Raw genomic sequence first — 14,342 nt, forward strand, 5'->3', positions numbered from 1 at the left:
GTTTCATATAGAATTTTTATATATATTATTGATATAAATTATATATATAACAACACCGTGCCACCGACGGTAGTTGGTCCATTACGACCATGGTGGTAAAAACCTGCCACCGTCACAGCCCTAAATGTTACACATCAGATTTTCCCCCCAATCAGTAACTAAACTTTCATATAAGACATAACAGATTATATTTGTGTGAATCTCGCCTAGACATATTTCACAATAATGTACTTTATAGGGAGATTGCGTGCTCTCAGAGAGGCCCGTCTTATACACACACTTTGCAAATGTTAGTCATCACGATCTTTTTGTTTTCATCAGCATGGGTTTGAAAATCATAGTTCACTGGTTTGGACTCATGTCATTAAGAATTCAATATGAATATTCACAAAGCATATTAGCAAAAAGCCTACAACTTGTGATGAGAAGCAGCAGCAGTCCAGAAGTGAGCAGAGAAAAAGGTACTACTCTCAGAAAACGTACAAATAAAGATAATTTTAGATGTTTAATTAGTATTTGGAGCATTGGGAATGCTAGAAGAGGGCTTAATGAACTCATTTTTGTGAAAACCTCAAATTCGACCAAAACGCCTCAGTTCTGCGAGAGGAAATACACAATCTTCTCGCAAAACACGCAAGAGAGACACTGCCCCTTGCAGATTGCGAGAGCGGCTTCTACAGTCGCTATTTTCTGGTTCAAAGAAAGACGGCGGACTCCGCCCTATCTTGGATTTGAGACCGCTGAATCGCGCGCTTTCGAAGCACTCGTTCAAAATGATTACACTAAAGCAAATCCTCTCACACATCAGACCGGGAGATTGGTTTATCTCCGTGGATTTAAAGGATGCTTATTTCCACATTCAGGTAGCCCCACGCCACAGGCGCTTCCTGAGATTTGCATTCGAGGGGATAGCGTATCAATTCACGGTCCTACCCTTCGGTCTATCCCTGGCCCCTCGTACGTTTACGAAGTGCATGGATGCTGCTCTCTCTCCTCTGAAGCAGAGCGGAATGCGCATCCTGAACTATCTCGACGATTGGCTAGTCTTAGGCCAATCAGAGAGGGCGCTGCTCAGCGACAAGCTCAGACTTCTCGCTCATGTTCAGAGCTTAGGGCAGGTCATAACACTATCTGCTTTCCGCCCCGAAACACCGGCCGGGGTGGAGCCGCTTAATACACTCTTGCTGTGCCCTGTACGTTGTAACAGTCATAGCCTGTCACAAGGTTCATTTTGTATTATTTTGGCGTGCTATGTTCTTCCGGACCATTAGGTGGCCCTAGTAGCTCTACCATTTCTGTATAAAGGAAGGAAGCAGTAGAGTGAGAGAGAGACTCAGTTTGAACTCCACATGGTTTCTTGCTGTGCTACAAACAGTTTCATATAGAATTTTTATATATATTATTGATATAAATTATATATATAACAACACCGTGCCACCGACGGTAGTTGGTCCATTACGACCATGGTGGTAAAAACCTGCCACCGTCACAGCCCTAAATGTTACACATCAGATTTTCCCCCCAATCAGTAACTAAACTTTCATATAAGACATAACAGATTATATTTGTGTGAATCTCGCCTAGACATATTTCACAATAATGTACTTTATAGGGAGATTGCGTGCTCTCAGAGAGGCCCGTCTTATACACACACTTTGCAAATGTTAGTCATCACGATCTTTTTGTTTTCATCAGCATGGGTTTGAAAATCATAGTTCACTGGTTTGGACTCATGTCATTAAGAATTCAATATGAATATTCACAAAGCATATTAGCAAAAAGCCTACAACTTGTGATGAGAAGCAGCAGCAGTCCAGAAGTGAGCAGAGAAAAAGGTACTACTCTCAGAAAACGTACAAATAAAGATAATTTTAGATGTTTAATTAGTATTTGGAGCATTGGGAATGCTAGAAGAGGGCTTAATGAACTCATTTTTGTGAAAACCTCAAATTCGACCAAAACGGACATTTTTCACTACTTTTGCCTGTAGCTCAAAATTAGACCGTGCACATTCCAACTCATTTTGCCAAAACGGGTCTCAATTTGTCATCAATTCGAATGTGCCCTGTGTGTAACTATTATCTTGCAGACTCTCTATCCACTTTGTAATTACCATCTTGAACTGCACATCCATTAGAACTATCGCCTTAAATTGTGCTTGCATTTTATGGTTATCAAAAGACATTTAATCCCCTCACTACATGGTTTATAAAACTTTAACTTGGTAATGGACTTCAGGTTGTTGATCATTTACATACTGTCACCAATACCAGTTTCATTACGCTTTCATCCAATGATAATGAGATGCAGCGGGTGATCTCATCTATTTCAGGAAAATGCCATCACACCCAGCAATGACTTCCTCTTCCCCACCACGGACTGGCTGATTGGAAACCACTCAGATGAGCTTACACCATGGATCCCTGTAATAGCAGCCAGGCAAGTCATCAGCATAGGACATTTAGTCCAAGTGTTGAGAAAATACCTGTTCTCTTGTAAATGAACCTGGAGTATTCAGCTTTTCCATCACAGGAATACATTTTAAAATACATATTTTAAATTGTAATAATGTTTAACAGTATTACAGTTTTACTGCAGTTATGATCAAATACATGTAGACTTGGTGAGTATGAGATATATACAGTGCTCTCCATAAGTATTGGAACAGTAAAGACAAAATTGCTTTGTTTGCTGTGGAGTCAAGACATTTGCAAATATGATTAAAAGATGAATATGAGACAAAACTACAGAATGTCACATTATATTATTAGCTGTTTCAACACATACATGTTTTACCATATAAAAAGGACAGCACTTCTAAAATTCATCCCACTATCTGATGTGAGCATAAGTATTTGGGACAGATGAACTTAAGGCAGATGTAAAAGATTAAAAGCTATTATTTTGTTGCAGATCTCTTGCGCGCAATCACAGCAGTGTCAGGGAACCGAGGTTACGTGAGTAACCGAGAGCGATTTTATGGCTGAAGGCGGTTTAGCTAAAATGTGAGTAACTTGAGGAGCTAAAGCGGCTGTAGTGCGCGGATGCCATCGTTACCTGGGTGGGAGAAACGCGTTTGATGGAGGCGGCTGGGCAAATCTGCAGGAGGTCATTGATGAGTTTGATTTCCCTTGTTATGAGCTGAAAGTGGAGCTGGATTAAGAGGGCCTTGCAGAGCATTGTTCGTTAGAGGAGAAGTGCAGAAGTTCGTCGAGCTGGGATACTGTTCACAGGACAGGGCGGGGCCGTATGCCGGAAGATTTGATGCTGGGGCGGTCCAATGAGTGCTGCTTATATAGGTTCGTCATGATGATTGACAGGCCTGAATGATTAGGCTCTTCCCGAACCTACGTTTGGAACTTCATTTATGGAGTTGTTGCCCTGCATCATATTTGTCAAAAGTCAACTGCATGAAATGTAAGATGACGTACAGGTCTGGGGCGGGGCCAGTACGTTAACTGCATTAAAATAGTTTTATCGCGTAATTTTTTCATAACTAATTAACACGTTAAACTGACAGCCCTACAATGTAGCCATTTTTATTTTATCTTTGTTATTAAAAATAAGAACAAGGATGCAAATAAACAATAGTTTAATCAAGAGCAGAGAGTGATTCCCTCTTTTCTTTTAATGTTTGATTAACATTGAGACAGATCTGTATTAAGACCTACTGTAATGCATGGATCTAATATAATGTTACTAGAGCTGTGACGGTCGCGGTGACAACCGCAGTGGTCGGTTGCCACCGGCGGTAGTGCACGTGACGGCACACAATCTATAACAAGCATAATACAAAGCTTTGTATACAAGTGTAATAACAGTAACAGTTGTTGTTTTATTTAGACTATAAGTCTATGTTAATTATATTATTAGCTGTTTCAACACATACATGTTTTACCATATAAAAAGGACAGCACTTCTAAAATTCATCCCACTATCTGATGTGAGCATAAGTATTTGGGACAGATGAACTTAAGGCAGATGTAAAAGATTAAAAGCTATTATTTTGTTGCAGATCTCTTGCGCGCAATCACAGCAGTGAGTCTGTGACCCATAGACATCACCAGACTCTTATCAGGGTCTTATCCTTTGAAATGCTTTTCCCAGCCTTTAATGCAGCCAATTCCAACTGTTGCTTGTTTTGGGGAGTGTCTGCCTTTACTCTCCTCTTCAGCTGGTGAAATTCATGTTCAGTCAGATTTAAATCCGAAAATTGACTTGGCCAATCTAAGACTTTCCATTTCTTTGCCCTGATAAGCTCCTTGACTGAACTGGCAGGGTGTTTTGGGTCATTGTCCTGATGCAATATGAAGCACTTTCTGATGAGTCTTGTGACATTTTCTTTAATATTGGTAGCCAAGATGGTTTTGTACTGCAAACCAAACAAACCCGATATCTAGGGCTGTGAAGGTCGCCGTGACAACCGCGTCACTGCTGTGGTCTATTGCCAGTGCACGTGACGTCACACAATCTATAACAAGCTTAAAACAAAGCTTTGTATACAAGTGTAATAACAGTAACAGTTGTTGTTTTATTTAGACTATAAATCTATGTTAATTCACAAATTACCTCAAACACCATACGGCGTTTCCTTTAGATCATGCTTTAGATTGGCAGGTTTGAGTGCAGGATTGCCTTTAGTCTCCTCTTCAGCTGGTGAAATTATTGTTCAATCAGATTTAAATCTGGAGATTGATTTGGGCAATCTGAGACTTTGCATTTCTTTGCCCTGATAAACTCCTTGACTGAACTGGCAGGGTGTTTTGGGTTATTGTCCTGATGCAATATGAAGCGCTTTCTGATGAGTCTGGTGGCATTTTCTTGAATATTGGTAGCCAAGATGGTTTTGTACCCTTCCAAATTAATTCTGCTGCTGTTATCATACATTAAGTCGTCATTAAAACTGAGAGAGCCTGTTCCAGAGACAGCCATGCATGCCCATGCCATGACACCACCTCCACCATGCTTTACAGATGAGGCTGTATGCGGAGGATCATTTACAGCTCCCTTTTTTCTCCACACTACAGTTTATTCTGCATTCAGCAAATTAATTTTGTTTTGGGCGATGGACCTTGTTGGAAACCAAATAATACATCGCCGATCTGGAGCCATCTCCATTCAAGTCACCCATCCGCATTCGTACAAGTGTCTTCAAGTTCCCGTGATCGCAAACGCCCGGCTGGTCAGGTTTGTATTGGTGTGGCTTTCTCCAAACTGGCCAAATACAAACAAGACAGCGGTAAATGGAAGATGCTAAAAAGAAATGTGGAAACATACGCCGCGATTCCTATTCCACAGAGAGCGCGTGCAGACCAGGAGTTAACGAGCCCGCTTGCTTGGTGGCGGAACAGTGTGCCATGTCTACAGTACACCCGACAGTTGTCATGCAGCGTCGCAACACAACAGGTTGAGTCTGTCTACAGGACATTTGAACTTTGTGTCAGTACCTCATAAATAGGACGAGGCAGTTTACTGTCGGGGATTTGTCATGTCGTGTCACGCCGCATCCAGGGTAGACAGCATCACTGATTATAATGAGTTCTATAGTATTTTGTTGCGCCGTGCCGCTCGCGTCCGGTGTAGAAACGGTGTTTGGAATCGTGTTTTTCCTTATAAGGATTCACGCTTCGGGCACACCCCCTAACTCCAACCCCACACCCCTGCCCCCGCTCGCCGTACCCTTCCAAATTAATTCTGCTGCTGTTATCATACATTAAGTCGTCATTAAAACTGAGAGAGCCTGTTCCAGAGACAGCCATGCATGCCCATGCCATGACACCACCTCCACCATGCTTTACAGATGAGGCTGTATGCTTAGGATTATTTGCAGTTCCCTTTTTTCTCCACACTTTTGTTTTCCCATCACTTAAATAAAGGATAATCTTTGTCTCATCTGTCCATAAAACTCTTTTCCAAAACTCTACTGGCTTTTGCAAACTCTAATCGTGTCTTTCTATTTTTGGTGCTGATCAGAGGTTTGTATCTTGCTGTGTAGCATCTGTAACTCTGTGTCAAAGTCTCCAGCGGACAGTAGATTGTAGAGAGTAGATTCACTCCAGCTTTCTGGAGGTTGTTGGTGATTTTACAGACACGCATTTTAGGGTTCTTTTTCACAGCTTTTATGATTTGCCTGTCATCAACTGCTGTTGTTTTCCTCAGCCGATCAGGACGTTGTTGGTTGCTGATGTTGCCGGTGGTTTCCAAACTCTTGATTTCTCCATGTCCTTTGTTTTTGAATTGACTTCCTCTTTTCTTTTAGCATCCAAATTGCTTGCTCTCAAAGTCAGCTCTCTCGTCTTCATCCTGGTTTGTGTGTGTCGTCATCAAATGCAAGACTAAAGGATATGGATATAACTGATATGACACATTCCCTGCTTTTAATATCTGAAGAATTTGTCGGGGATTTGTCGTGTCATGTCGCACCACATCCAGTGTAGACAACATCACTGATTATAATGGGTTATAGGCTATAGCCTATTTTGTCGTGCCGCGCCGCTCTCGTCCGGTGTAGATGGTGTATTTAACATTTTTATTTAAGGCTATTTTCTTATTTAACTGTATTTATTTTCTTTTATATTTATTTTAGTGTTTTGCAGGCTGCGTGTTCACTGACGGAAGTGTGACAATTTGTGGTTTTGTCTCATATTCATCTTTTAATCATATTTATATACACACATATTTATATAAATAATCATATACTGTATATATACACTACCGTTCAGAAGTTTGGGATCAGTAAGATTTTTAATATTTTTTACCGAAGTTTCTTGTGCTCATCAAGGCTGTATTTATTTGATCAAAAATACAGAAAAAAACCGTTATTTTGTGAAATATTTCGCAATTTAAAATAACAATTTCTATTTTAATATACTTTAAAATATCATTTATTCCTGTGATGCAAAGCTGAATTTTCAGCATCATTACTCCAGTCTTCAGTGTCACATGATCCTTCAGAAATCATTCTAATATGCTGATATATTATCAGTGTTGGAAACAGTTGTGCTGCTTCATGTTTTTTGGAACCTGTGATACTTTTTACAGGATTCTTTTATGAATATAAATAAAAAATAAAAACACAGCATTTATTCAAAATGGAAATCTTGTGTGACAATAAACACTACCGTTCAAAAGTTTGGAGTCAGTACATTTTTTTGCTTTATTTTTTTGAAAGTAATGAATACTTTTATTCAGCAAGGATGTGTTAAATGGATAAAAAATTATAGTAAAGACTCATTAGAGTTAGAAAAGATTTTAATTTGAAATAAATGCTGTTCTTTTTAACTTTTTATTCATAAAAGAATCCAGAAAAAAGTATCACAGTTTCCACAAAAAAAAAACATGAAGCAGCACAACTGTTTCCAGCACTGGTCTGAATACTTTCCGTACCCACTGTATATTAAAACAGAAAACCAATATTAGAAATTGAAATAATATATCACAATATTACATTTTTTTTCTGTATTTTTGATCAAATAAGTACAGCCTTGATGAGCACAAGAGACTCCATTAAAAAACATTAAAAATCTTACTGATCCCAAACTTTTGAACGGCAGTGTAATACACACACACACACACACACACACACACACAGGTTTGTTTTTGTGAAAAGTTGGGACATCCCATAGGCGTAATGGTTTTTATACTGTACAGACCGTATATTCTATTGCCCTACACCAACCCTACCCCTAAACCTACCCCTTACAGGAAACTTTGTGCTATTTCAGATTTTCAATACACTCCATTCTGTGTGATTTATAAGCATTTTGAAAAGTGGGGACATGGGGTAATGTCCTGAAAAGTCACCTTCTCCTTGTAATACCTATGTCATACCTTTGTCATTATACAAATTTATGTCCTCATTTGTCACAAAAACGCGCACACACACACACACCATTTATTCAAAATGGAAATCTTGTGTTACAATAAACAATACCGTTCAAAAGTTTGGAGTCAGTAAATTTTTTTCTTTCTTTTTTTAAAAGTAATGAATACTTTTATTCAGCAAGGATGTGTTAAGTGGATAAAAAATGATAGTAAAGACTTATTCGAGTTAGAAAAGATTTTAATTTTAAATAAATGCTGTTCTTTTTAACTTTTTATTCATAAAATAATCCAGAAAAAAAGTATCAGATTCCAAAAAAAACAAACAAACATAAAGCAGCACAACTGTTTCCAGCACTGATAATAAATCAGCATATTAGAATGATTTCTGAGAAAACCAATATTAGAAATTGAAATAATATATCACAATATTACAGTTTTTTCTGTATTTTTGATCAAATAAGTACAGCCTTGATGAGCACAAGAGACTTCATTAAAAAACATTAAAAATCTTACTGATCCCAAACTTTTGAACGGCAGTGTAATAAACACACACACACACACATATACACACACATATATATATATATATATATATATATATATATATTCAAGGCTTTCGGTTCGGTACGCATTACAAACCGAACAATTCGTTGGACTAATCATATTACATTTGGAATTAAAAAAAGAAAATATAATGTTCTATATTTTATGTTCTATAATATAATGTTCCCGCGATAACCTCCCTGTGCTGGGTTGCGTCGAAAGACGGTGATTTTGTATCGACAATAGCCAGAGGCATTGTCAAAAACATAGATTATTGGCAATATTAAGAGGATTTGACGTTTCCAATTAATGTAGGTTGTTAAATTCTTATTTTATTAAGCCTATTATTATTATGAAGTTACTTTTATTATTAATTTAAAATTAATTAATTTGCCACGCAATATTACTGCATAACTAACAAAACAAAAGATTAGGCTATTTATTCCTCAATTACCATGTTGTAAAAAAAGGTCTTTTAAAACCTTTTATGCTGTATCGCATACCTTGTCAGTGTCGTGCACTTGCTTAGCCCTTTGTTGTTATAAACAGTAAAGTGTGTTTAAGCGCTAGCAAAAGACAGTGTAAAGAAATACTCTTTGAGAGAAGCAGTCAATCAACCGAAGTTAAAAGCAGATCGTAAGTGTATTTATTTCGTCTCATTAGTGTTTAGCGCAGTTGTCGTTGCTAGGAAACACTTGTTTTGTTTACTGTGTTAAGACGTGCTGAAGTTGCATTTGGTCTCGTATACTGTATCGCATACCTTGTCAGTGTCGTGCGCTTGCTTAGCCCTTTTTTGTGATAAACAGTAAAGTGTGTTCAGCTGAATTCAATTTCCGTTTTGTCAAATGGGTATAAAAAAGGTTAGTACACCGCGGCAACGGTGCGTAACCTATGCTCTTACACGTAACCTATGCTCACTCTCACCCTCTCGGCTATCTGCTATGGTTTCATCTTCACTTCCTTCCGCTAAAAAGTTATCATCTCGCGGCAGCGCTCGTGTGAAGACCGAAGAGTGTAAAGACCATCGACTCTACCGTGCGACTCAGGGCTCTAGACTAACTTTTTGCACTGGTTGCACTGGTGCGCCTAACTTTTTTTCTTAGGTGCACCAGCACAAAAGTTAGGTTCACCCAAATTTTTGACCGCATCGCATTTAACACCGCAGTTTTTTATGACCAACTCTTACTATGTGTTTTCATATCCCTATTATTACTACCACTCGCAAACCACGTATCACACACTATAGGCAGCGCAATCCTAACAACCTGTGCACTTTGCCTATGTCTGCTAATACACTACTTTTTTTTCTATTGGTCTCTGGAATTGTCAGTCTGCAGTAAACAAAGCAGATTGCATTACATCTATTACTACTCATTCAAGACTAAACCTCATGGCCCTGACAGAGACGTGGATCAAACCAGAGGACACTGCTACTCCTGCAGCACTCTCCAATAATTTCTCATTTTCCCACACTCCCCGTCTAACTGGAAGAGGTGGAGGTACTGGTCTGCTTATCTCTTATGATTGGAAATTTATTCCTTTACCTTCTCTGGGTATTAGCAGCTCTTTTGAATCACATTCAGTCACTATTACCCACCCTTTTAAAATCCATTTTTTAGTTGTTTATTGACCCCCAGGACCACAAGGTAACTTCTTGAATGAATTAGATGTGCTGCTCTCAAACTTTCCTGAGGATGGTACTCTCCTAGTTATGCTTGGAGACTTCAACATCCACCTAGATAAACCTCAGGCTGCAGACTTCCACACTCTGCTTGCCTCTTTTGATCTCAAGAGAGTGTTAACTACGGCTACTCACAAATCAGGCAACCAACTGGACCTTATTTACAAACAACACTGCTCCACTGATCATGTACTGGTTACTACACTGCACACCTTGGATCATTTCCTCCTCACTCTTAACCTCAGCATGGTTCCTGACACAACACATACCCCTCCACATGGCATCTTTCGACGTAACCTGCGGTTAACCTATGGTTTTCCTGCTATGGACAAATGGGCTTCCTTCCCCTAAACAGTTATCATCTCTTGATGCTAACAGTGCTACTGATACTTTCTGCTTCACTCTTACATCTTGTTTAGACACTGTCTGCCCCTTGTCTTCCAGGCCAGGCTGTACCACCCCTTCTGCCCCTTGGCTGTCTGATGTTCTCTGCGAGCATCGTTCTAAGCTCAGGGCTGCTGAAAAGGTGTGGCGCAAATCAAAAAATACTACTGACCTTAATGTGTATCAGTCACTCCTCTCTTCCTTCTCTGCTAATGTCTCCACTGCTAAAAGGACATACTATCATAACAAAATTAACAATTCGTCTAACTCTCGCATGCTCTTTAAAACATTTTCCTCCCTCCTTTGTCCTCCTCCTCCCCCTCCTTCACATCCTTCTCTTCACTCTCTGAGGCAGAAGTCTCCAAACTCATCCTTTCTAATCATCCTACTACTTGTCCGCTTGATCCTATTCCATCTCATCTCCTTCAAGCCATTTCTCCTGTAGTTGTACCTGCACTCACTCACATCATTAACACATCCCTTCACACTGGTGTTTTCCCCTCAGCATTTAGACAGGCTCGTATAACCCCACTACTTAAGAAACCCACCCTTAACCTTCTGGGGTCTGAGGTGATTTTGGGGCCCTTGAGATGTTTTGACATGCCCTTCAGCTACTTATACTATTGGTCAAAGTGTAATTTTTTTGTATTCAGCGCAAACTGTGCTACAATAATATGTGAGCAAAATTGATCTACATGTTTGCAGTTTTTAGAAAAAAAATATTATGCGTGGTTAGTAAGTTTTGGGATAAAAATGTAGCTGAAATAAGGCCATAAAACCCATACTGAATAGTTCTGAATAAGACTTTTGGGTAATCAGTCTTGTAGGCTAGAATATTTACATCAAAATGATGTGAAAATCATTCTACTTACTCATTCACAGAAAACAATATATTGATTTAAATTTTGTAAGACATGTTTTGTGATAGTCAAGCTTTATGTGAGGGAGTGACAGTGATCATGAATATTTAGTGATTTTCACCTGAGAGACAAAGGGCTGCCCCCTAAGGGCCATCAGTGAGTCATGTGACTGTGAGGCAGGTAAGAGAGAATGTGAGGAGATTGAAAAAAACAATGTTTTATATTATTTGTATTTTATTTACAACACAGTATAATAAAAACATACATAATGAAGGTCAAAGACACAGATTGAAAAAATGGCTTTTTAAAATTATTTGCATTTTATTTACAACACAGTATAATCAAAACATACATAATGAAGGTCAAAGACACATTATTGTTAACACTGGTCTAACCACAGAGATGTGAACAGACTTGGAGTCATTCTTGAAAACAGATTTTGTTCAACAAGTGAAACAAGTAAACCATACCTGATTATATAAGTGTTTGCTGCTTCTTTCCATGGATTCAAGAAAAAAAACATCATCAGTCAAGGAGCTTGTTTTACCATAGAATATCAGTGTAGTTGAACATCTGATGTTGGTACAGCGCACTCAGAGGAAAACAGTTTGAAGAGACTCAAGTGAAAGTCAGCAGGATTCATCTGTGGTGCAGGTATCTGATCACAAAAAAACAAACAACCAAAAAAAACAAAAAAACAAACATTTGTGAGCATGTTAATATCAGGAGCATCTGTATATGTATTGATTTTGTAGTCATAGACTCACGCATGCTTTGTACTATTCTAAAAAAGGACATTTTATATATGAGAAACTAATTATTATTGTTTAGCACGTTATAAAAATATTTGTAAACAGAGTATTAATAATAAACATGGTCTAATCATTCTTAGACTCGTAGCATTCATCATGTTACAGTGTACACTCATATTACTTTTATATTGTATTGTTTTATATTATATAGAGCATGAAAACATAGTGTCATAAGAAATTTAGATGCAATGAGCTGCCTATCATATTCAAAATGTTTCACTCATTTCAAACATTTTAGTCAGGAATTATAGTTTGAGAAAAACCCAACTAGTAAATGTGTTCAAGTTTATGTCACAATAACACGTGAACTAATGCAAAAAAGAAACATTGCTTACTCATCAGATTGATCTTCTCTGCTGGATGAAGTCTTGTTCTTCTTTTCAGGTAAATTCTGGCTTATTCCTCTCAGCGCGTCTTCCAGAAACGAACAGTAGCCGCAATGAACTTGACTATCCTCATGCTTTGCTTACGTTGGGCAATTACATGTGCGCACGTCTCACGTGGATATTTACATATGAAGGGCGCGAGCCGCTCCTGGGCGGGATCACATTGGAGATAATGAGTTTAGACGGGAAAGACTGAACATCTTGTTGGTTTCATATGGATTACTTTATCACAGAATATTTATTTTCTATAAGACTTACTTCATTTAAAATTACACACTTCACGCTTTCTATGGATATATTTCTCATGTCTCTGTACCCAGTATTTGCTGCGTTTCAGTTCATTTTAGTGACGCGTTTCAGATGGATATTCGCAGAGACAGAGAAGACAGAGAACGCACCCTGTATGTTTTCTTTATTTTACAAAAACCCAAGTTTTGTTGTTATTGTGAGTTTTCACAAATAAAAGTAGACACTTAACGGTTTTGAATGATATATAACACTTATTTGTGTGACCAAAATCAACAGAGTATTTTTAGTGTCTTTCTCACTGATCTTAAAAAAAGTGAGCTGGTCGTGCCGGTGCAACTGTCGACCCCAGGGAGTTAACCCATCTCTTTTAGAGAACTACAGACTGGTTTCCCTTCTTCCTTTCATTGCAGAAACACTTGAACGAGCTGTGTTCAACCAAGTCTCTGCCTTTCTCACACAGAACAACCTTCTCGACAGCAACCAGTCTGGTTTCAGAAGTGGACATTCAACCGAGACTGCCTTGCTCTCAGCAGTTATTGAAGCCCTAAGACTGGCAAGAGCAGATTCCAAATCTTTAATACTTATCTTGCTGGATCTGTCCGCTGCTTTTGACACGGTTAACCACCAGTTCCTCCTGTCAACCCTATTGGCAAAGGGCATCTCGGGAACCACACTCCAGTGGTTTGAGTCTTATTTCTCAGATAGGTCCTTCAAGATATCTTGGAGAGGTGAGGTGTCCAAGTCACAACATCTAACTACTGGACTAGGGCTGCCCTCAACTAAGGATTTTTCTGGTTGACTAGTAGTCGTTCATTTGAAGCATTAGTCGACTAATCGCATATTTATTAAAGGGTTAGTTCACCCAAAAATGAAAATTAAGCTGCATTTTACTCACCCCCGAGGCATCCTAGGTGTATATAACTTTCTTCTTTTAGTTCTATTAAAAATCGTCTTTGATCTTTCAAGCTGTTTCATGGCACTCAACGGGTGTTGCATTCCTTCAGTCCAAAAGAGTTGTCTGTCACGTGCAGCCGTCTGTCTCTTCTGTTGACTAATCGCTTGGCCCATTATATGATCATTATATGATTAAAAAAAAACTTGCTATGTGTACTGCATTAAGTTAACTGAGACTTGTTATAGCACTTGCATATCATTGCTCTTTTGTTTATTTTGATTGCTTCCATTTTCCTTATTTGTAAGTCGCTTTGGATAAAAGCGTCTGCTAAATGTAAAAGAGGCATATTATACAATGAATTATAGGCCTATAATTAAAATATTAACACTGCAGTCATCAATAAAAATCAATGAAACAAAAAGCTTTAGCCTATTTCGAGCACCGACTTTCAAAAACAACCTGTTTAACACGAAATGTTTCTTCTAATTTTTTTCACTATGTACGGCCACAAGAGAAATATTAAGGGACTAAATTTAAACAGTTAGCTATATACCGTTATCAGCATATGTTGATTCGTCTTTTGTCATCTTCGAGAGAATATGCGGCGTCAGATGCCCTGTGTTCCTGTGGCTTTTGTGTAATAAAATGTGTTTATGCGTTTTAAGGTTCAAAAAACACATTATTTTCCACATACTGTACATGATTGTT

General features: G+C 38.5%; 1 protein-coding gene across 1 annotated transcript in view; it reads left to right on the plus strand.

The window, feature by feature from the left end:
- The first annotated feature begins 1,795 nt into the window (after positions 1-1,795).
- LOC107675143 (tRNA methyltransferase 44 homolog) overlaps positions 1,796-14,342 on the plus strand; it is a 76,272-nt gene continuing 63,725 nt past the window's right edge. Inside the window, exons 1-2 of the mRNA XM_016469385.1 lie at positions 1,796-1,835; positions 2,325-2,439. Coding sequence (XP_016324871.1) covers positions 1,796-1,835; positions 2,325-2,439 — 155 coding nt within the window. The remainder of the gene's footprint in view (positions 1,836-2,324; positions 2,440-14,342) is intronic.

Source organism: Sinocyclocheilus anshuiensis, unplaced genomic scaffold (assembly GCF_001515605.1).
Source record: "Sinocyclocheilus anshuiensis isolate Anshui unplaced genomic scaffold, SAMN03320099.WGS_v1.1 scaffold1672, whole genome shotgun sequence".
In the NCBI taxonomy this organism is placed as follows: domain Eukaryota; kingdom Metazoa; phylum Chordata; class Actinopteri; order Cypriniformes; family Cyprinidae; genus Sinocyclocheilus; species Sinocyclocheilus anshuiensis.